This window comes from Prenolepis imparis, unplaced genomic scaffold (assembly GCF_030444845.1).
Source record: "Prenolepis imparis isolate NDT839.2.m4 unplaced genomic scaffold, iyPreImpa1.0 SCAF_8, whole genome shotgun sequence".
NCBI classification, from domain to species: domain Eukaryota; kingdom Metazoa; phylum Arthropoda; class Insecta; order Hymenoptera; family Formicidae; genus Prenolepis; species Prenolepis imparis.
In genome coordinates, this window is record NW_028141166.1 from 13,756,159 (window position 1) to 13,779,359 (window position 23,201).

Here is a 23,201-nt window from a genome sequence, read left to right on the forward strand (position 1 = left end):
CTCCTACGTATCGTACCGCGTATAGTTTACAGAGGATAAAAAGAGGGGATTTATTTGCATCCACCACCCCGAATTTCGAGGGAGAGGACTAAATTACGAGCTTGTCGGCCGCTATGTTAGCTCGCCAGCTATACCAGCGGCATTATACCGAACAGTGCATTCGGTGCGTCCGGCGAATACGCGTATACACTCACGATCGCTTTCGAGAGGATCGGTCGAACTCGATTCTACGGTAGACAACGCCCGGAGCACCTCGATGGATCTGTTGGGCACGCGGAGATTGTACATACATACGCAGGGGTTGCACGTTGCCGTACGCGGGGGTTGGTTTAACACGGGGATGGGTAATGGCGGCTCCTATCAGCCCTATACACTCTGTCCCGCTCGCCACCTCTCTCTCGCCTATGTCGTTCTGTCTCGCTCCCCAGTTATCTCCGACCCTCTTCCTTCCTTTCTATCGTTGAATTTGAATCTCTCATTATTCTCGGGAGACATCTCGTCATTCGCAGTTAGAACGTCATGAACATAATTCACCATATACTCTTTCGTTGTATCTTTACCCAAGTAATGTTTGCTCATTTCTCATTTCTTCTGTCTAGCATCGATATGATCATTTTTTATTTTGCTACGTGATATCTTTGTGGCTGAAGAAGCATTATCATAAAATATTTACAAATTCTAAAATATAAAAAAATAGTATTCATGCCTACAGTTATCAATAATTAAGAAATTTTACATATAAAAAATATATTATTCCAATTTTATTTGAAAATTGTTTCACTTGTTATTCGAATATAAAATTTAAAAAAAATTTCTTTTGTTAAATAATATTTGTCCACGTCTTAAATAATTTCTTGTATCTAGCTTTCTTCTCCATATTTTTCATATCTACTGTTTCTTATCTCGTTTCCTGTCATTTTTTGGCGCATAGCGTCAGGCACAACGATATCCTGATAAGTTACGTCTGATTTGAACTGCACAGTTACCACTTTGCATATTAGATATTCGCAGTTTAGCGCCGTCTTCGACGAATATTCCGCAGCCGATCGCTGCAGTTGACCACCGGAAATGGCCTTTATTCCGGAATTTCATTATTTCCAGATCGCCCCTGTCAGCGTCCGATATCTCGATATATGTACAGTCTTGTCCAGAAAGGAATTCAAAAATTCTGCCAATTCCAGGATATATTTCCATTTATTGACTTAGTAATTTCGTTGGCTTCCTGGAGAATTTGTTCTCGTCTTTCATTGAACCATTTAAATTGCTATTAGTAATGCCGAAATTTTGCATATGTAATGCCCGATTTTGTACAAACTAATAATTTTTTATCAAAGCTCTTCTTATTTTTATAATTTATTGTATCATAGATAAAAAAATGTTGTATCTTTTTTTCTTTACAATTAAAAAGAAATATAAATATATGTATACACATATAAATAAGTTATTAAAATTGTTAGAGAAAAAAGATATCGATAAAGAAAATTTTTCAGCAAAATTAATCATGAAAATAGGTCTAGTAAGAGACATGACGTTATAAAAATAAGAGGTAATATTATAACAATTGTAAAACAGTGGAAAGAGATTCAAGAGAGAGTTATGACAGCAATAAAAACAGAAGATTTCACGATATAATACTACGTAGATAAAATTGTATGGCATTGATCGGTTTAGAATGCGATCTCAATTAAGCAAGATAGTAACCGATAACCGATAACACAACTACGATAAAAGCTATCCTTGGCTTGAGATAACAAACTTTTTTTTCATACAATGTCATTATTACAACGGACAGTCACGCTTTGACAACGACTGAGTGAATCATTGTGAGAAACAATGCGGACTGCATTGCTGTTTCTGGTACTTTCATGTTTCGTTTATGGTAAGTACGAAAGGAACTATAGATCAATAGAATCAATTCAGATTTTGCGAAAAGCAACGTGATTTCTGATTATTCCCATGTGTTTCTGAAAATCAATTAGATTCTGTCGCGCGGACAACGAGATACAATTTTAGCGTACTATATTAATATGCATAATCGAATGAAAATATGCGCAGAGTACTGCGCAATGGGAGCGAAATTGATAGAGTGTTAGTTACGCTTGGATAAAATTGCAACGGTTAATTAATTTTTCATTTAACTCGCCGATAATTACCACCGACCACATATATATCCCGGAACATAGTTTTTACGCCTTCGGCGATTTAATGCATTAAATAATTCATGCGTCGCAATATAATTCTGAAATTGTTATAAATTCCGTTTTATCAATAAATCCTTTTGCCGTCAGGTAATTTAGATTTTATTTCATGACACTACTCGATGCAATATGCATCGTCAATGATAATAATTTGTGCATCAGGCTCGACAAGTTTCGTGGAAATTTCTGTCAATCATGGTGTGGAGTCGATGACTTTAACTGGTCGTATAGTTAATGGAACAAAGGCAGCTTTAAGACAATTCCCTTATCAGGTAATAATTTCTTACGATTTTAATTTAACGTAAATCTGAGAGATAAACGTGTTCTTTTTAGGTTTCTCTGATGCGCAGATGGACCAAATATCATTTCTGTGGCGGAAGTATCATTAGCGTCAATCTAGTACTTACTGCAGCGCACTGTATGTATATGTATGTATAAACCAATGGAATTTTAAATAGATATCTTAATGATCGAAACAACAAATATTCTAAAATATACGTGTTCATAGATCATTATATTATTTTGAGACTGTTGTTAACATTTTGTGTTTTATTCTTTTTCTCGGCATAACTTTGCGCGATCTAGGAAATATGAAATTTTGTGACAATTTGGTAATAAGTAATTCAATATATTTTGGTTTATATCTGTAATTTTCTCAATTAATGAATAATTCTTATAGCAAAATATTAATTACTCAATAAATCTAGTCGTGCATATTAATGTATGCGCTTGAAAAAATATCTAGCATTAATCAGAGATTAGTGAAATTATATTAAAGTAATTAATTATATAGCAATAATGAAGTTATTCATCCTTTGACGATTATCGCGGTCGGAGGAATACTAAAGTTAGATGAGGTTACCGAAAAAAGACAGGAAAGGGATGTGAAGACATTTAGAATTCATCCGAAATTTGATCAGATTACGTTATACAACGATGTTGCCGTTTTACAAGTACGATTTTGTTACATCGTTTTGCAAATCATTATTCAATGTTCTAATAATTTTTAAAATAAAGATAATCCATGTTTGGTTTTCATAGGTAAAGGAACCCTTTAAGTTCACTCCGGAAGTTCATAGTATTGCTTTGCCACAAAATCCTCCTGTACCCAAAACTTTCTGTCAAGTGTCAGGATGGGGTTATCCAGAGAGTGTGAGTATATATGTACATGAAAATTTTTAAACTGCAGAACATTTTTTTCCAACTACAAAAAATATTTTAGGGTATACCGATAGTGTCCAATAATTTGATGTACGTAGATCTGCCCATTCGATCAACAAAAGAATGTCGCGAACTACTTGTAAACATAACAAATTTGCCAGCGGGGATGTTCTGCGCCGGCTATATCGCAGGAGGAAAAGACGCTTGCCAAGTAATGCGCATTCTTTTATTTATAAACTATACAATTTGTAAATTACCTTATTACAATTTGTTTCTTTCGAATTTTTTAGGGTGATTCTGGCGGTGGGATGGTATGTAACGGTATTCTAACCGGTATCGTTTCTGGTGGAGCAGGTTGCGCGCTGCCATTGTTACCTGGCATATACACAAACATCTTTCACTATTTGGATTGGATAGTAGAGAATGAAAATGTAATAATAGTTAAGCAAGTTAATAGTTGTACTGGTAATAATCATAGTACATCTAAAACGCCAACGATTCTAGTCGTGATAATATCCTTCTTCTTTGTATTATTATCGATAACACTTTACTCTTGAAGTTAAGAGTCTTTGTTGGCATATTAATAAACATGTTTGACGATACTATGAAACGAAAAACAAACTCGACGTTTTTTTACAAATGTAGAAGTGCATGATTTATAAGTGTGTTTGTAATGTTATATGTGATATAAATGTGATCAGTAAAATATATCTTGTGAGATGAATACAATTTAAAATATTAATTAATAAATAATGATTTAAAGTTGTATATAGTTGTATATATTTCAAATGAATCTAATGTTTTACAATTTGTTATAGGTAGATGTTTAATCCATTTTGTGAAATATTTTACGTGCCAGAATGGAATATATCAATACATGAGTGTTCATGTTTTATATAACAATTTTAGCAGAAATTAAACAATATCTTTGTTTTTAATTTTTGTATTTTTATATATTTTAGTAAAGAGCAATAAATATTCAAACAATTATGTAAATACTTATTATTCCCTTATTTTATTTAGTTGAAATTTAGTTGAAATCAATCTCATCTTGCATTTCTTAACATTTTGGTTATGTAATGTTGAAAACATATTTTAAGATTTCTTCTTGTACTTAAAATTTATAAAAATATTTTAGTAATTTCTGGCTGCATAAGTTATAACTGCACAATTACACAATTTACGAAATCTTCGATATCTCTATACGACAATAGAATATAAAGATATCAATTTATCTTGCACAAAATCCATTATCTTATCAACAGAGATTAAATGTTTCATTATGTTTGTACAGTTTCTATAAAAATATAATACGTATTTAGGAAATAAGTTTTATATAGATATATAGTTATATATAAATGATATTCTGTATATATATGTGCCATATTACAATAAAAAATTAATTACTTAACTAATAACTTAATTCATTGTATCGGTTCTCTCTTTTAATATTTTAATTTTATTAATATTTAACTATTAATATTCTATATAATTCTTTGTATCTATTATGTATTATTTATTAATTATAATTTTAGTCTTCTTAAATTATCAATTAATGCAGCAAAAATAAATTAATCTGGCATATTAAAATTATTGATAACATCGTCGTTAACTTAATTATCTTCATTAAAATCAATATTGAAATTTTTTGTTTATAGGTATATGTACATATAGGTATATAAATTTTTTAAATTAAAATGCGTGTTTAAGATTTTTAATTTTAATAAGCATATACTTTAAAGAATGCTTATCCATTTTGTCTCATCTTATATACATATATATATATATATATATTCTATTAGGTGCGAAAGGGATACCGAGGTGTGATTTTTCGTTGCTTTTTGCGTGCGAGAAAAAGAAGGGAATGTGAAAAAAAAGACAAAATAGACGTATGATGTAGCCACTTTGATCTCAAACGAAAAGTAGCTCCGGCAGACGCGCAAAAAGCTCATGCCCACTTAATACGTGGCGGATGATATCTCGAGAAATGTATTAGCGGATTGCTCGGTGCCAAGATGGGGAAACGTCTGCGGTATATTCGCGAATCATCTAACTCCTTTGCCACGTCTGGTGGCTTCGCTGCACTGCTATTAAATTCTGCGCGAATCCGCCGGTACCTTCAAAGAAACGTAGAGACTCTTGCGGCTGCTCTTTTAAATTGGATATAAATTTCATGCGCTAATATTTACTACGTACACGTAAAGCAAGTTACGAAAAATTATGAAAATTGGATTACTCAGCTAGAAGAAACTGTCAATGTAATTATTCTCGATGTACGTAATTAAATAGCTTGTTTCTCGAATTAAAGATTAAAATTAAGCAAATGATTGATAAGGTTCTCATATTAAAAACACGATTTAAATTTCCTGGGCTATAAGTGAGCCAGATGCAAATGATAGTAAGTTTCAAGGAAAACTAATTTTTCTGAAACTAAATGATTGTGTTCAGGGATTGTGCACAAATTTTACTTGATACGATCCAAATGCTTAAATTATTTTCAGAGACAGAGATTCATTTTTAAAAATTAAAAACTATGTTCATTAAAATTATTAAGCTCGCAAACAAGAGGACTTACTTATAATGAGTTTTTAAATGTCAAAGTTTACAGCAATTTTCGAAATAATCAGATATTTGTAACTGATAAAATATGAAATACTATATAATACTATATAAACCTGACTGAATAATAAACGAGGGTTTATCCAATTATTTTTCTAATGTTCCAAGCAATAAAAGCAGATTTTAATTAATATTTTGCAAATGCATTTCATACATCCTTCTGTGTACATAATGAAATATATTTGACTGAATAAATAAATAGCTGAAATCAAATAATTATTTTTCGATATTCTAAGCAAATAGAAGCTAATTTTAATTATCTCGCAAGTCTCACATATAAGATAGCGTCTTATCACTTCAAATATGTTCATAAAACTAGATTTCATTACATTTCAATCGGCAAAGACAGAGAGCATATCGACCGTGCTTGTACTTTCGCGTGAATGTTCGAGTTCTTCCGGTTCGCGTGACCGTAATCTTCTAAGAGAGACTTCCGCTTCCGAAAGTTAATCCTCGTAGAAACCCGAGACACGCTCCTCGCAGGGATTTCAGGGTCGTGTGCGCCCGATCGATGCCTACGAAGTGATCGTAAGAGTACGAAAGTAGGAAGGAGAGATGAGTGAAGAGAAAAAATAGAGTATATAAAATCAGGAAATGAATGACTCGCAAAAGCAGGAAGGATGGCGGAGAGGAGAAAGGAAAGAGGGGGAATAGAGGATCGCGGATGAAAATTGCCGCGTTTCACCTGAAACATAACTTCTGATACGCACTCGTCCCTTTGGCTTCGCTTTTTTTTCTTTTTTAAACTCGGAAGGGCGTTTTTCACGGCCTCTCCGATATCCCTGCGGCTTTCAGTCCCGTGTACACGTTATTCCCCCGAACGGGAAGTGGAGAACGGGGGGGATGTTGCGTACCGACAAGGTCCATTCGTGACCTCTTTAATCCCGGGATCGAATAAGAATTCATTAGGAAGATATACAGAGCCCAAACTCGCTTTCGCGTAGGGGAGGACTTTTTGGCTTCCTCTGTACCGCGCGCGCGTCTGGGGTTTTAAATAAATTAAAAGTTTGCATTTTCTACGGAGCCGGTAACTTCGCCCAAACGCGACAGCGAGCTAAATTCGAAAGCTGGAGCCGGTGGAGTGGGACAAAGCGCTTTCGACGATGAAGTTCTCTCTAATTACTCTTAGAATCGAAGCTGAGGAACGGGAGGGTGGATGCGAAAGACGAAAATCAGTAGTGGACTTATTCATGACGGAACTCCACTTTTCTCGCGAGCTTGCGAAGAAAGAAACGCGCGATTTCCTTGCTTGGACGTCGAACTACACGCTTAAAAGGAAAAACCAACAATTTTTGTTCTCTCGATACGTAGAAGTTTATTAATGACACATTGGACAAATTCGTGTATACTGCGTGGGCGAAATCATTATGTTAATTGTACATTTGCACTCTAATCGTGCGTAGGCATTTTCATTGGATGTATAATGACAACATTTGACGAAGAGCCATAATATTTCTCATCTTCCCAAATTAAATTGATCTTATTGTATATTAGATGATTATTTATTTGGTTAGGACTCGTGATTATTATTTATTTAGACGTTCGCAAAAATCATTGTTAGACATTATGATCACATTAGTATAATTAAAATCTCGATGTCTCATTAATTAGATATAAATATCTGTATAGATTTCGAAAGATTAATATATAGAAATGTGTATAGTGTTTTATTTAATATAAATAGATTACTTTCTTGTTAAACACAATGCAGAGTGATGAAGATCGTTTACGTGAATAATTTTATGACACATTTAAAGCGGCGAGATGGTTAAAGGACTTCGCGTCAACTTCGTGTCACGACGAAGAACGAATCTTAATGGAACGCTTAATGACTTCGTTACGCATTAATGGTTGCCTGGAAACTGCTTGAAGATACACGAGGAAGTCGTTTCTCGTGGATGTGACCGGAAATTCCAATAGCTTTCCCAACGAAATGGTCAATGGGTGAGTTTGTTTCGCAAAGGATAGATTTGTGTGGCGTAAAATGAATTTTCTTATTTAACTTTATATTGAAATTTTTAATTATATATATGTATGTATGTGTGTGTATGTAATTCAGAAATAAATTTGTTTTTTAGATAATTTGTAATTATTCAATTATATAAAAAAAATTTATGTATTATTAACGCCTGTAATTATTTCAAAACGTATGTATTATCGATTTGATGTAATATTGGAAGAAGAAATATTTTCTTTAGTTTGTGTTATTAATTATTCAACATTCTGTATTTTATTTCTAACAGAAGAAATAACGATATAATGAGGACACATTTCAATTAATATTAGTCATAATTGACTGCTACATTAACAACATCTATTTATCTTCTTTCTTATTTGCAGCTGAATTTTTACTTTTAGTATATTTTTATTACTCACAAATAAGATAAATATTCACTTCTAATAATATTGCGTAGTTGATGTTTGTTGATGGTCAGCTTTGCGAAAGAAGATGAAAGAAACGCGTTTTTCTACATCCATGCTGGATGCCGACTTTGATCGACTAATTAATTAAATATAAACGCGACGCTCTTTCTTTTATATTTATCATGGATTTCCTTTTTTTTCTGCAGTTTTCTTCGTCTCCGTTTTACCTATTCTCCCTCGTTCGCCTTCCTTCATTTTTTCCCCAATCATTTTTGCGCTTATTGTATGCAAGTATCTCGAGAGCGAGCTTCAGAAATTTCCAAGTCACTTATTTGTGTTTTAAGAGCCTTCTTCTCGCAAACGGCTAATTGGCTGGTGTTTACTATCTTTCAACGTTAAATGCGAAGAAACTGTTCATCTATTTCCGCATTTGTCTTTACCGATATAATTAATAGATTCTAATGAGCTTTGCTTTTAATGTGTATCATAAATTAACGTCATAGAAGCTCACAATGTCATGAATTAATAGGAAATCCAACATACAATATGCATGCAATTTTGTCCACGTGAACAATAAAGTTAAATAATTTTATTTTTTTTTTTTTTACTAACACCCTTTTTATATATGTAATACATATGATATTATTATCTCGCCTGCATTACAATTTTAGTTTATTGTGACATACCTGAATCAGATTTATTTTGAATTAATTTACTCATTAAATATATACATTTTACTTCCAAAAAGTTTCTGACATATCAGATACAAATTAGATTGACGTTTCGCGGATACTTAATTATCGCACCGAATTTGCCAGTTTCGCGGAATAATAAAATGCCAATGGTATTTTAAGTGTCGAACGGTAATCCGCGTTTTAATAAAGAAATTATATCGTCACGAATCTTACGGAGAACGGATTGCACAGACACATCGCAGTTCAAGTAGCATGATTTCCCGTCGCAGTTTAATATTTTCGTCGCGGGAGAAGTTTCTCGTGCTTTAGCATTAATTTCTTAGCAGCATTTATTGTGGAAGTTAAATGCTTACGAAATTCCGTATTACTGTATCGTGGGCTAAGCTGCTCGTTTTCTCTCTCTTCCTCTTTCTTTTCTCATTCTACCCGTTATCTTCTTCTGCTGCTGCTGCGAGCATCCTCTGGCGCGAAACGACGATCGTACGGTAGAGTCATTAAGAACTTTCTCGCTCCTAGTGGTCGGAACTATGGAAAATGGATGAGAGCAGACTATCGTTATTTTCCCGGACGTTTCTCGCTCTCCAAGGGATCTGATGGCGGAGGAAAATGGGAGGATACGCCGCGAGGCAAAACGATTTTGTCTCGCTGCTTTCTGCTTGATTGCGACGCCGCGACAAATACAGTGTATACGCCATCGAGCAACGATGTTGAGCGAACGCATTGAACAAATTACTGCTTCTTTTATTGTACGGTCGCGAGAATTTTATTTGAGGATTAATCGACGTATTTTTTATTCTTGCATATTTTATATATAATATATACAAATTTCCTTTTCTTTAAAAAAAAAAAAAAAAAAGAACTGCACGAACGCGGTTAAAATCGTCACGTAATGTGAATGATTGTTCGAGGAATCGGTTTCGATTGTTCTTGCCGGACTGCTGTTCTTTTATGGTGCATTTTACGGTTAGACGGACCGAGTGTTTTCGCTCTTTTTTACTATTGTAAAAATACAATTTCTCCGGAAAATTGGGTTGCGATTTTCTCGATATTTTTACGAGACCGGTAACAGATTTCGCAGCTTGCCGCAGATTTCCCGTTTCTTTCATGCTCCGTCTCGTTTCTCCACTTCTCTGACCGCCCCATCCTTCGCCTTCAGCGAACGTTGGGATGCAATTACTTAACGCAGCGCGCCGCCCTTTTCTCGCCGATGAAAAATGCGCGCACGCCGGCGGTTGCGCCGCTTAAATCTTTCCCATTTATCAGCTTGCCCTTGACTACTGGACGTACCTTTTTGCTTCTCTGCATCTTTGAGAGCAGAGCAGAGAAGATCAGTTCTTTTTCGCGTTTGAGACTGCGAATCTAGAAGAAATATTGCGATTTCTTTTCTTTTTTCTTTTTTTTTTTTGGTAATAGATTATTAACAATTTAGGGTCACGATTTTCCATTGTAAGAGATCAATGTTTTTTATACTACAATTCTTTTGTCTTTAAATGCTCAACTTTTTATATATATTACTTATTTTTATATGTCGTCTACATTCTTAAAAAAAAAAAGATGATAAAAATCGCAAGAACTCGTTCCTTCTCTTAAGTTTGTTGTTCTCGGGAATACCCTACATATGGCGATTTTCTCCCGCGACAAGAATAAGAAACAGAACTTTTCTGACAACGTGATTTTACTGCGGAATGGATGCCCTCGTGTACAGAGAGAAACGAGCTGGGAGGGACGAGCACCCTTGTCCTTTGAACTTGTCAGACACGTAAAAGAATCGTGTTCACGAATCTGCATTTTGTCACGATCGTGGGGTCATGTGCCAAGAAGGGCAGATTTCCTCATTGATCTGTGACAAGTCTTTCGATAAAGGGGGAAAGTAAATAGGGTTATCTCGGGCGAAACATCATCAAGGTGGAAAGGTTTTTCAACGAAAAGTTCTCTCTCTCTTAACAAGTCCATATATAATATATACCTACATGTTACGCTCATCAGTCATCCGAAAAGATTTGAATTTTTTAAACACCGCAAATTCTTTTTTAAGAGAATCATCTTAAACATATATATGGAAAAATATGCGCAAAAAGCATACATGCGTATTTCTTACTTTCTCCTCTCATCGCAATATATTCGAATCTCTCATCTAAATCCCGGAGGATAGTTTCGAATGTTTGTTTGCTGGGGGTATACCGTCTCCAAAGTTGCGCGCGACGAGCATAAAGAAGACCACTATTTTTCAAACTTTGTTCCGGCGAACACGAACAACGGCGGAGTGTGCAGCGAACGGCGCAGATATATAACTTGGTGTCACTGGCGCACGAATGGTCGTTATATACATTCGTTCTGGCGCCGGTACGTCTCACGGATGCCGTGACAGAGCACGCGAGTGCTTTCGATTTCCTTCGCTTCTCATATATACCGTCCATCGTGCCCCATCCTTTTTCTCATACGATTCGCTTTTTCGCGACCACTTGTTCCGCTCCGCAGGGTGCCAACTGCGGGAGTTCCCGAAATCGCGGAATACCGAGAATCACGCGCGCGGCTCATTTTAATATTTTCGTAATACTGTATTTCCTGAAAACAACCCTCCTATGTGCGAATTCGTACGATATTTTATATCGCGATGGATGAAACGCGTAAAATGATTATTTTATTGTAATAATATTTTATCGTAACGGATGTATGAAATATGTATGAAATATGACACACGATTATCTGTTTCTTTCTTCTTTTTTTTTTTACGTGCTGGCTTAAATAAGTTACAAAATTTAATTTTATATTATATTTATATATTTTGTTACATTATATATTTTGATAAATATTATATTAATTTTGGAACGCTACTGTGAAAATACATTATTTCTGTATCACTGAGGGTACATAATTTTATCATTTTATACCGAACAATGAAAACTTTTTAATACCGGAAATTTCCAGTTTACACAGAAAATACGCTCGCAAACCATGTCATAAATGCATCGATATCGAAATAATAATAGCGAAAATTAATCAGTGAAAAAACAGATTATTGTTCAAACAGGAAAATACGGGGAGTTTTATATTCGCGAGAATCATCAACATGATTATGAAATTCAATTATCTGCAATTGACGCTATCAAATCTGACAATTACTGTCGGATTACTCGGACCTTTAAATTTCCAGATTCAGAGGAAAATGTACGCTTGGGTTTTTAAAATTAATTTATTATATTTTCGATGTGTAATGTTTATTCCAGTTTTTCTCTTCTCTGTTTTTTATTCATTTATAATTTTAACATTATTATGATTAACTGTAATAAAAAAGATTTATGTTTAATTTTAAGATTTTCATCTGTTATTATATTTCAAGATACTCTAAAAACCAAAACATTTTTTAAATTTGTGTTTTAAATATCAATTTCAGCAGGAAATATTAAAAATATTAAATCACAAAAATGTGTGCGTTTCGCGCACATTAACTCTTAATGTCCATTGCACTTCTCTGTATTAACAATAAATTTTACGTATTATTAGAGGCTGAAATACATTGATACTTTAAGTAGGATTTTTTTCTTTCCCCGGAGTACTCGATCATTGATGACAGATGCGGGTGCGTATCTATTTTTACCGTGTCAAAGATAACTACAGATAAAATAAGGATGTCGTAGGGGTTTTCTTTCTTTTTATCTCTCGTCGCTTTCTTTGTTTTCCCCCTTCCTCTTCCTTACGTTCTCTTTAAAAAATGAATGTCAGCTTATATCTTGTATTGCGAAAAATTAAAAAAAATATTGTGCTATATTATTAAAATTATTAAATAATTATAAACATAATCGCACACAATGCTATTTTTATATTAAATAATAGATGGACACAAAATGTTCCGTTGGGACATTACGTTGGAATATTAAGCTTAAAAAAAATTATAGGCGAAAATTGCATCTTCCAAATGTCGAACAGATTACTCCAGCATTAAATTACGAGACAGAATCTCATCGTTGCAGAATCGCGTGCGCCATATTGTGCCCTCCTCTCTCATTTTCCTTCAGGCGTGTATCTAACGGGAGCTCTTAAGCCATTCATATTTCTCTTTAACGTCCGCGACATAAAGCTCGAGTAACGAGGAAATTTCGACGAGAGAGCAGAGCCGCCCGGTGCTCAAGGTGCAGTAACGAGAAGCGGTTAAAAATATGATTCTTTGTCCGCGGGAGAGAAGCCCGATCCTCCGCAAGACGCGCGTGCGCTCTTTTAGTTGGGATGCCGGGAAATAAATAAAAAAGACCGCGGGGAATTTCGTGTCCATTCCAAAATTGGAACTGAGGGAGTCTCTTGTGTTCGAACGCTCTTGGAATGCGCTCGGTGGAGAAGGAATTTGGAGAAGCGGTTTTCAGAGCAATGTTTGCTCCAAAAAAAAAGAGGAAATTCCAGTTGTACAATAATAATTTTACACATGACAATACGTATCGAGAAATAATTTTCTTCATATAAAATTGTACAATTGCGAAGAAAATGATGTTTCTTTGTTGATCAAATTTTAAATGATTAGATAGATGAATGAATTATTTTGTTTTCGCTTTGCAGATTATTATTTTTATATAGATACATATAATTTTTCTGATACTAAATCGCCGAGGAAGATTAATCTTGATCAACACCGATGCATTTATATGTGCATTCTGTTGTACGTTGACGAAATATTATTACGAGCAACATTAGAAATTTTCGCGATTTTCGCTGACAGTGATATTGACGAAGTTTGTACCCACTGCTGCCCAGATGCCATCGCACTTTCAGCGTTACTGTCTGCTGTACTGCCCGCTTTTAGGCTCTCTTGGCACATAACGCAATTTGAAAATGAAAGCAATTAGTGCGAAAACAGCCTGTATAGACGCGGGTACTCACTTCGTACTAGACAGGGACCCTCCGTCCGGCGGGTAGATAAATCGATTATTGTCCTGATAACAACACCGAACCAGATGCAGCAGCGACAAGCCGCGCCTCTCTTTTGTAATGAAACTTTCCAAAATAGACTATATAATTAAAGTTGACAATTTTGAAAGCATATTCTTTACAAGCATGTTGCGTTTTTGCAAATTAATATTTGCTCCTGATTATGTAAATAATAAATTTCGTAATTGGATAAGATTGATTCTTTTGTATAAGTTACATTTAATATAGTGTTATAAGCTTAGATTTATTTAAATAATTTGCTTTAAAATTTCAAAATTCTTAGAACATTATGTATTAAAACAATATTTGTTGAAATTCGATATTGAGTTAATCGAGAATTAAAACGATAATTATTCAAAGTAAATATGATATAAATTACATATTAACAAGGCTGAAATAGCAATATGATTTATAAACCCTTAATCTGAGCTGAAACGATACAATGCCAGGGGTCTTAATTGCTACTCATTTAAGAGATGATTTGAGAGAGTAAATCATCGCGTGTCACGAAAGAATTGATTTTCTTCCGCGCCCCGTTAATAAACAGTTTGCGCGTGCATACGCTGCTGTTAAACGAGGGCAAAAAATTTCCACCCCGCTATTCGGCAAAAGTCGTTAAACGCGGTAACGACTCCGCCTTAAGCGCGTACGTTTCTCGGTTCCTCCTTTTTTGCTCCCGTCAAAAACCCGTAGCCTCCTAAACCGGGATCTTTTGATCCTGCGTGACGTACGTCCATACCCTTTCGCGTTTAGCGTGGTCATCCCCCATAAATTTCGGAATTACATTCTGCAATAAGGGATCTCTCTCTCTCTCGGTTACGTCCTCGCGTAGAAATGGGACAAATATTTACCGGCGATCTTCGCAACTGTAATACTGAAATACGATCACTTGTTTCTCTTGTCGGAACGACCGGTGGCAGACGCGAACGACATTTCGGTAGGGTAAGAGGGTTCGACTTTTTTCTCTGACGATCGGAGATAAGACGTTACACGTTTCGCGTGCGTGCGTGTGAGTTTCCGAGATGGTTATCTAAATTAACCAACACTCGCGTCCGCTTCTCGATCGGAAACTTTTCGCGAGTCTTTTCATACCGTTCATAATGAAAAGCGATATAAATGAGCCAACGATATGCAACGAACTTGTGTAGCGACGCCTTATAATTTTTAATATACATGCAACGAGATAATAAATAATTCTCATAATAGATATACATACATATATATATGTATATAAAAATATAATAATATCAGTGTTATCTTTTTACAAATATTTCGCATGTAATAAATTATTTTATTTGTTAAATTTTAACTTATTAAGAAGGATAATGTATCAGACTAATTTTTCGAACAAACGAATGAATTATTTCGATCAGTGATAACAATGCCTTTATGTGGATGGCTCTAATCTAAATGGCCTTACTCTCCCTTTTTGCTGGACCAACCACCTTTCTGATAATTAGAGTCAATACGGTCTCGCCTCTTTTATCTGCCCACTGCTCATATTTTTTTTACTGTTTCATATAATCGGACTTCGCTCCAACCATCCAAACTCTTTCCATGGTTCTTTTATCGCGCATTTGCCTCGAAGCGTTATCGCAGCAATAATAATTGCACTATTTATTGTTGTCATAAATTGCATTTATAATCCGAAAATAGAAAGTCATAACCATCATTTGTACATCTACTATATATCATATTCCACAATAATTTCTAAATGTTCAATTTATAATTTAAAAATTTTTTTTATGAGTTAAATGAAAATAAGTTTAACAAATAAATTTAATATTATTTTATTTAATCAAAAGTAGATATTTCTATTGTTAATCATTTAAAATTTTAAATTTCTTATAGAGATATAGAGAAAATAAATTGTCGCTAAAATAATTCTTTTAATTTTCTTCGTTGATCATGTCTTAAAAAATCGCGAAATGTTATCTTTACATGCAAATTTGCTTAATCTGCGAAAAAAATAGCTAGTGTATTTTCGCGACCCGACGAGAGTAATGTAACTAGCAAGAGCTTTGAAGCTTCGGAGGAGGTCCAGGATTCTGATAATATTGTATATGATATATCATCGGAGAGAGCGACGTCTTCTCGGCGCAGCAGCGACATTGTATTTACCCGGCTGCAAGAAAGCCAGTCGAGGTGGGTAATTGCCACCCTTGCTGTCGGCACCCTTCTGCGCGAACCGTAATACCGTTATTTTTATTAAGTTTTTCTACGTAGAGAGAAAGAAGGAAGGAGAGAGAAAAGAGTAACTCTCATATCACCGACCGAATGAGCTTAACGTCTGCTCTCTCTCGAAGGAGGGAGAAACGATAAACTGTCCCGGGGCGAGGGACAAAAACGCGGGATACTCTACAGGGTGGTCTAGAGGAAAAGGAGTTCGCGCATATAACGAGTGCAGACAAATCCCTTAAACGGACGACCGGCGTCTCCATCAAAACTTCGGCATTCGGTCGTTGTACCCCGGCTTGATGAAGTTGTCTAGAACAGGTCGTGCGATTCTCACGCGAATTTACAGCCGGCTAGTACTTGAGATTTCGCGCGATTCCCTGCGTAATACAAGAGTCGCTTACTTTCTTCTGGTGTTATGATTCGGAGAATATTTCGCGTACCATAGATAAAGCACAGATGTTTTTTTTAAAGCTGCTTCTGTGATTTCGGTTTATTAGGAGTTAAAAAAATCATCGTGTTAAAGATAAGTGGAGAACTTTAATCACGATCTTTTTTTTTTTCTTTTTCACAGATCAGACTTTTGTCTTTTTTCTTTTTTTGTTGGATGTTCTCAAACTTTATTTCATTGGTGCATGAGAAAAATAATTATATATTTAACGAGTGAAATATATATTTATTAACTTGTTCTCATATTTCAAAAATTTATATAAGCGCATGCTTGGAAATTTAATTTAATTTAATTTATTCGTAGCAGCCTGTTTATTTTACGTATACAATAGAATGTTCTGTTCGAATAAAAAGGTTAACTGAAATAGAAAATCTAAATGTATAATTGGTAAGTTGAAGCGGAATATGAGAAAAGCAAAGCTAAACGAGTAAATTCATTATTACACGAGTATCGTGCGGTTTAAGTAAAATGCTTACCGGTGTTTGCCGGCAATCGTTCTCGCAGTTAGTTACAAATTATCCGCCGTTTATCGCGGTTTACCACAACTTCCAGATTATCCGTACGTTCTCGCAAGATAAACAGCCGCGTAAATCCACAGAAGTTCCGCTTATTTGCTGAATTTTGCATTCTCGTGTCGGTTTTAAACGTTCTAAATTAGCCTTCTTTAATCGAGACTGATCCCGAGACTCCAGCCGCGCAAAAGAACTTTGCCTTTTGCTAATTAGGCATACTTCGCGGTATCTTTATGTAATTAAAACAAAACTTTACGGAAATTAGCCGGGAGCGGAAGAAGGAAAGATAATCTCGATTTGTAAGAGACTCTCCCTCTCTTCTCTCTCTTCCCTTTTTCCTCAGTAGTTCGAAAGCCAAACACGAACGTGGGCTCTCTACGAATGCGCTCCAGAAGCCAGCAGCACCAGCGCCGTATTAATTAAAAGAAAACTTTTTTAATTCGACCGTCTCGTACTTACGAGCGTATACTGTCGAGACGACGAGTGAGCCACCCCTCCGCGTGCCCATGAATAATAAAAAGAGAGCTGGCCGAACTTTGTCATAAATGTTATACACAGACATGTTGAATATTTATTCGTTTCAGGAGCGTCGGGGATAAAAGGGAAAGCACGGGATTGTCACCGTTTGGCGCGGTGATTTATCTTGCGCGAGCAGAGAGAAAGAGAAAGAGAGAGTGAAAGAGATGGCAATGTGTGTTGTGTCTCGACCCTCTTCTCGAGATGATCTCGACGGCGTCGCGACGCCAAGGTCACAGTTTCTACAGGTGTGGTCATTAATTTCGAGAAATTGCGGCGGGAAAGTCCGAAACAAATCATTCCGTGACGTGGCGAGTTTGTCAAGATCTTATTACGAGTGAGCGAGCCTTCATTGTTTCATTTATACATATAATGTTAAAGAGAATCTCTGATGATCTGCTGTTAAGTTATACTATTCTCCCTTTTTTATTACAAGAGATTTAAAATAGGTAATAATAATTATATCTTTATATATATATTAACTTGATGTATAAATGGTAAGCTTCAATTCGGTTTATTATCGTTCATGGATTATCCTAAGGAAGTACGCTGGATTAAGCGGAGGGTCGAAATCAAGGGTGCCTCCTTTCGGCATATGAGATTCTTCTCAAAATGCTGTTCACCTTCCGTCCCATACGATCCAACCAGTAAATTAATCAGAGAGACGACGATGTCTCTCAAAAAGCTCGCCAGCCAGCCAGTAATGAAATAGTCCAACGCACAATAGTCTAACGCACAATGGTACCGGGTTCGTTCCGGATCCACTTCATTGTCTCGCAGAGGATTCATTAAGCAATCTTCCCGCGAACAACGGCATAGCTAACTTGTTTGTCTATGTGTCATGCTTTTGGAGTTAAGAGGTAAACTCACAGACTTTGCGTATGGACGGTGAAAAAAATTTCCGAGAATATATTTCCCATTTCGTACTGATTTTCATAAGCGCATTTTGTAGATTTAAATTTATTGCGTATTTTGAATTTTAATAGAAATTAATCAAATTTTTATAAAATTAATAATAAAGTCACAAAAGACAAGATATAATTAAAAGATTATCTCAAATCAAAATATATATAATATGAAAAAATGGTAATAAAAATATAGAATATTAATTTGTTGAAAATTTAAAATTTCAATTTTTTTTCTCTCCGTTTCTCTTTGAAAACTTTCCAATAGAGTTAAAAATATATTTTGTCAATTTTAAATTAAATCAGTTTTCAAAGAGAATACAGGAACAGGCAGAAGTTATTGGAAAGGAAAGAAAAACAAAGTCCGTTATCCCTCGAGTACACTTACTTTCAATAACGATGCCTGTTTCCTGTAACGATGGAAGCTTCAATAGGGGAAGTGAAAAAAATATTTAAAAAAGAGTATATGGTCTGCATATTCATGATTGCGCCACAGCTAAAGACATATCGGCCACGGTCGAAAGCTTAATTATCCGCGTCGCGAAAATCAATGGAGAGAGGGGGGAGAGATATTGTAATCTTCATCTTCATTAAATGAGAAAAGTTACCGTTCGTTAACGCTACTGCGAAAGTGCTATCAGTAATGAATTCTTCGTCGTTAGCAATTATATACACATTCGAGTTTTTATTACTAGCGTATTTCGATAAAACCAGATTTTATGCGTATTGCATTTATGTATCTATTTTATTTAACAACACTTTTTATTTTTACTGGCAATATTTTTACTTTTGTTGCTACAACTATTTAATATAATATAATATATTAAAGAAAGATTTTTTTTATTTGCACTTCCATAATTTTTAATCAATGTTGCTTATTAATTTTGACAATTATATTTACAGTAACATAATTTAATATGGGAGCGATTATATCTTTTATTTAATAATATCAAAAATTAGCGCAATTTCATTCTATTCAAAACATATTAATATTTTAATATTTTCATACATATTATATGTATACACCCCCATTACCGTTGTATAAATGTTATAAAATAAACAATTTCTCACTCACCGATACGTGCAATAGCTGAGTTGTAGTACAGCACACATTGATCTGAAAACAAAATATTCAAATTATGTTATGTGTGTGTTGAATATTTCATTATGCAGTTAAAAAAAAATGTTTTATTTTACATACCTCACAGTTGCCCCGATGTCGCCCGATGCCCCCCCGGGCCTCCTCCTCCTCTCTTGGTCCTTCGAAGCACTCACGACACTCGCGAAAATATACGAATAATTACGATTGCCCGATACTTTACACGGCACTCCCGACGCGCGACACTTTACACGGCACTCCATTGTGTATCGCACCTGTAACAAATAAAATACATACATATTAGGATAATCTTATTATTTCGCATTATAACATACACAATATAAATATGTAAACTAGAATTAATGATAAATATATCCACGGATCGTAACACATTCGCGCGCGCGACAACAGATTAAGTTGGGTTAGGTTGGCAAGAGATTTTGCATTGAATTTTTCGCGAAATATGCGTTTCGAACAATTACGCCTACATATTAACGTTGACATTATAATATGCGATTGATAAATATTATAATACAAAGGTTGGAAATCATTTCTAATGATTATGCTTACTAATTAATCACAGCGGAACGCAGCTCCAACTGCCTGATACTCGCGGCGTTTCGGTAATGGCCGAGGCTACAAACATCGGCAACTTCACTCTAATAACGCGCGCGATACTGTATACATGACTTAATATTAATAATTAATTAAAACTCAAAGGAGATTCGTTCGAAAAGATATAGCTTTAGAAAGAAAAAATATTAATCGAGAATAAGGTATTATAACATATTATTTACAACATATTCCTATTTTATAACTTTTACCATATAATTATTTTTAAATTTAATTAGCAAATTATAACATACACAATATAAATATAAATATGTAAGCTAGAATCATTTCATCATTAATATAAAATCATAAATGCGAGTCAAAAACATTAAAAAATAACACGCACTTTATATATCGTAATTTTATTATGCGCAAAGTAAGAATGTAGATAGATTAAGTAGTACGAGTCAACAATTTCTCACTACGTTTAGTCTTTTCGTCGCGCAATTATTTAATCATTAACATAAAATCATAAATGCGAGTTAAAAACAATAAAAAATAACACGCACTTTATATATCGTAATTTTATTATGCGCAAAGTAAAAATGTAGATAGATTAAGTAGTACGAGTCAACAATTTCTCACTACGGTTAGCTTTTTCGTCGCGCAATCACTTAATCATTAATTTTTTTATTTGCATCTCTCTCTCTTTCTCTCTCTCATCAATCACACACACAAGATCAAAAATCAAAAAATTAATGATTAAGTAATTGCGCGACGAAAAGGCTGAATATAGTAAGAAATTGTTGACTCGTACTACTTAATCTATCTACATTCTTATTTTGCGCATAATAACATTATGATATACAAAGTGCGTATAATTTTTTATTGTTTTTGATTGGCATTAACGATTTTATGTTAATAATTAAGTAATTGCGTGACGAAAAGACTGAATATACTAAGAAATTGTTGACTCGTACTACTTAATCTATCTACATTCTTACTTTGCGAATAATAAAATTATGATATATAAAGTGCGTGTTATTTTTTATTGTTTTTAACTCGCATTTATGATTTTATGTTAATGATTAAATAATTGCGCGACGAAAAGGCTAACCGTAGTGAGAAATTGTTGACTCGTACTACTTAATCAATCTACATTCTTACTTTGCGCATAATAAAATTATGATATATAAAGTGCATATAATTTTTTATTGTTTTTCATTCGTATTAATTATTTTATATTAATAGCTGAGTGATTGCGCGACGAAAAAGCTAAACGTAGTGTGAAATTGTTGACTCGTACTACTTAATCTATCTAAATTCTTACTTTGCGCATAATAAAATTACGATATATAAAGTGCGTGTTATTTATTATTGTTTTGAACTCGCATTTATGATTTTATGTTAATAAATTAAATAATTGCACGACGAAAAAGCTAAACGTAGTGAGAAATTGTTGACTCGTACTACTTAATCTATTTATATTCTTACTTTATGAATAATAAAATTATGATATATAAATTGCGGATTATTTTTTATTATTTTTGACTCGTATTTATTATTTTATGCTCATGACAGAGTAATAATAAAGATTAAAGATTTAAAGATTTTATTTTATTTAATTTTAATTTAATTTAATTTAATTTTAAACAACTGTCAAAACTGTTAATTTTCGCGATGACATCCGCTCGATGGTACGAACATAACGCACAATAGCATTTGAGACAGCCAATCAACATCACGGAAAAGAGGCAACAATCACTTCGAGACTTTCGACTATCGATATAACACGCCTTTTTTAGAAAAGGAGGAGAATGGCGCGCGCTTGTGTTGTCTAGTTAAACAGTAAATTTAGCTGCGTTCTTGAAATCGTTATGAATGAGTTTACGACTCTAAATGTACCTATCTCTTACAATTACAGTCTCTGCCGCTGTTTTCGCGTGATCGTTGCGAGGAGAAGAGTATCTCGAATAGAGAGAAAGGAAACCACTCGTAAAACGAAATCAAATCCTGGGGGAATCTCATTGACACTGGCACTCAGATACGGTAATTATCAAGCGAGTTTCACCATTTGCGAATAAAATTTGTAAAATATACTGTCGCTTTAATGAAGTTTCTAATTGGCACTTTGTTTTATTCACAAGATAATGCATTTCCACCTTGTAATTAGTAGTATTGTCATGTGTAATTAATAAATGTATCTTGTTTTAATCTAAAAATTAAATAAAAGCTTTAACAGAAGATTGAGATAATATAAAAAGCTTGAGCTTAGAAAAAACTTGTGACTATTAAAAAATAATTTTTTAAAAATGTATAATTATATTTTTATTTATTTTTCCTGAAACTTCACGATACTTTCTTAAACTTTAGATTATTTACAAGACTATCAAAAATTATCGACATCTTGTTTCTAACACAAAGAGGTTTGAGAATAAAATCCTGGAAGAAGGAATCCGTGATCGGGAATGGAAGAACGATTATAATATGATAAAGTTACAAACTGTCCTTATCACTCTCTCGCGACCGCGTCCACCCTCGGTGTCGTGTCGCGTAAAATTGAATTCAGAAGCGGGTCGCTCGTGGGGTGAAGATCGGAAGTTGATTTTCCGAGTTAACCGCCGAGAGTGACAGGTCGTCGGAAACCGAATCCGTCGGATGCAAGGAAACTTTCGGGGTACCGCCCCCTCCGACGCCAAAAGCGAATCAGGAAACGACAAAAGGAAGTTCGGAAAGAAACTATGTCAGATAATCGAATGCATGAGAATGAGGGCGATTTCGGAAAGAATATGTTGCTCCCAATTTGTTGTGCGGTTTGTCGTCCTTGCTGAAAGATACAGGAAATTCGATTTAACTTGGAAGAGAGAGAGAGAGAGAGAGAGATTATATATCTAGGGCAACTCGATGCTCGTTAATATTGTATCGCGTATCAAAAGAATTAAATTTGATTATCCTTGAATGTAAGACATGTAATCAAGGGTCAATGCGCGGAGTGCGCGATTTAAATTTCGACCACGTTTCCCCCCGTCGTGCCATG

General features: G+C 34.5%; 2 protein-coding genes across 3 annotated transcripts in view; one reads left to right on the forward strand and one right to left on the reverse strand.

Moving 5' to 3' along the window:
• LOC145939925 (uncharacterized) overlaps positions 1 to 23,201 on the reverse strand; it is a 307,103-nt gene that overhangs the window by 257,533 nt on the left and 26,369 nt on the right. Inside the window, exons 8-9 of the mRNA XM_083044568.1 lie at positions 19,715 to 19,887; positions 19,589 to 19,630 (exon numbers count right to left, since the gene is read on the reverse strand). Coding sequence (XP_082900694.1) covers positions 19,589 to 19,630; positions 19,715 to 19,875 — 203 coding nt within the window. The 5' untranslated portion in view covers positions 19,876 to 19,887. The remainder of the gene's footprint in view (positions 1 to 19,588; positions 19,631 to 19,714; positions 19,888 to 23,201) is intronic.
• On the forward strand, positions 1,783 to 4,320 carry LOC145939652 (trypsin II-P29). Of its 2 annotated transcripts, XM_083044118.1 has the most exons (8): positions 1,783 to 1,879; positions 2,361 to 2,470; positions 2,532 to 2,626; positions 2,992 to 3,151; positions 3,240 to 3,350; positions 3,421 to 3,570; positions 3,650 to 3,790; positions 4,178 to 4,320. In XM_083044118.1, exons 1-8 carry the CDS (start codon positions 1,834 to 1,836, stop codon positions 4,187 to 4,189), a joined length of 825 nt encoding a protein of 274 aa, XP_082900244.1. In that variant the 5' UTR covers positions 1,783 to 1,833; the 3' UTR covers positions 4,190 to 4,320. The 2 variants fall into 2 exon arrangements, with proteins under 2 accessions (XP_082900244.1, XP_082900243.1); XM_083044117.1 differs by lacking the exon at positions 4,178 to 4,320 and having other exon boundaries at positions 3,650 to 4,097.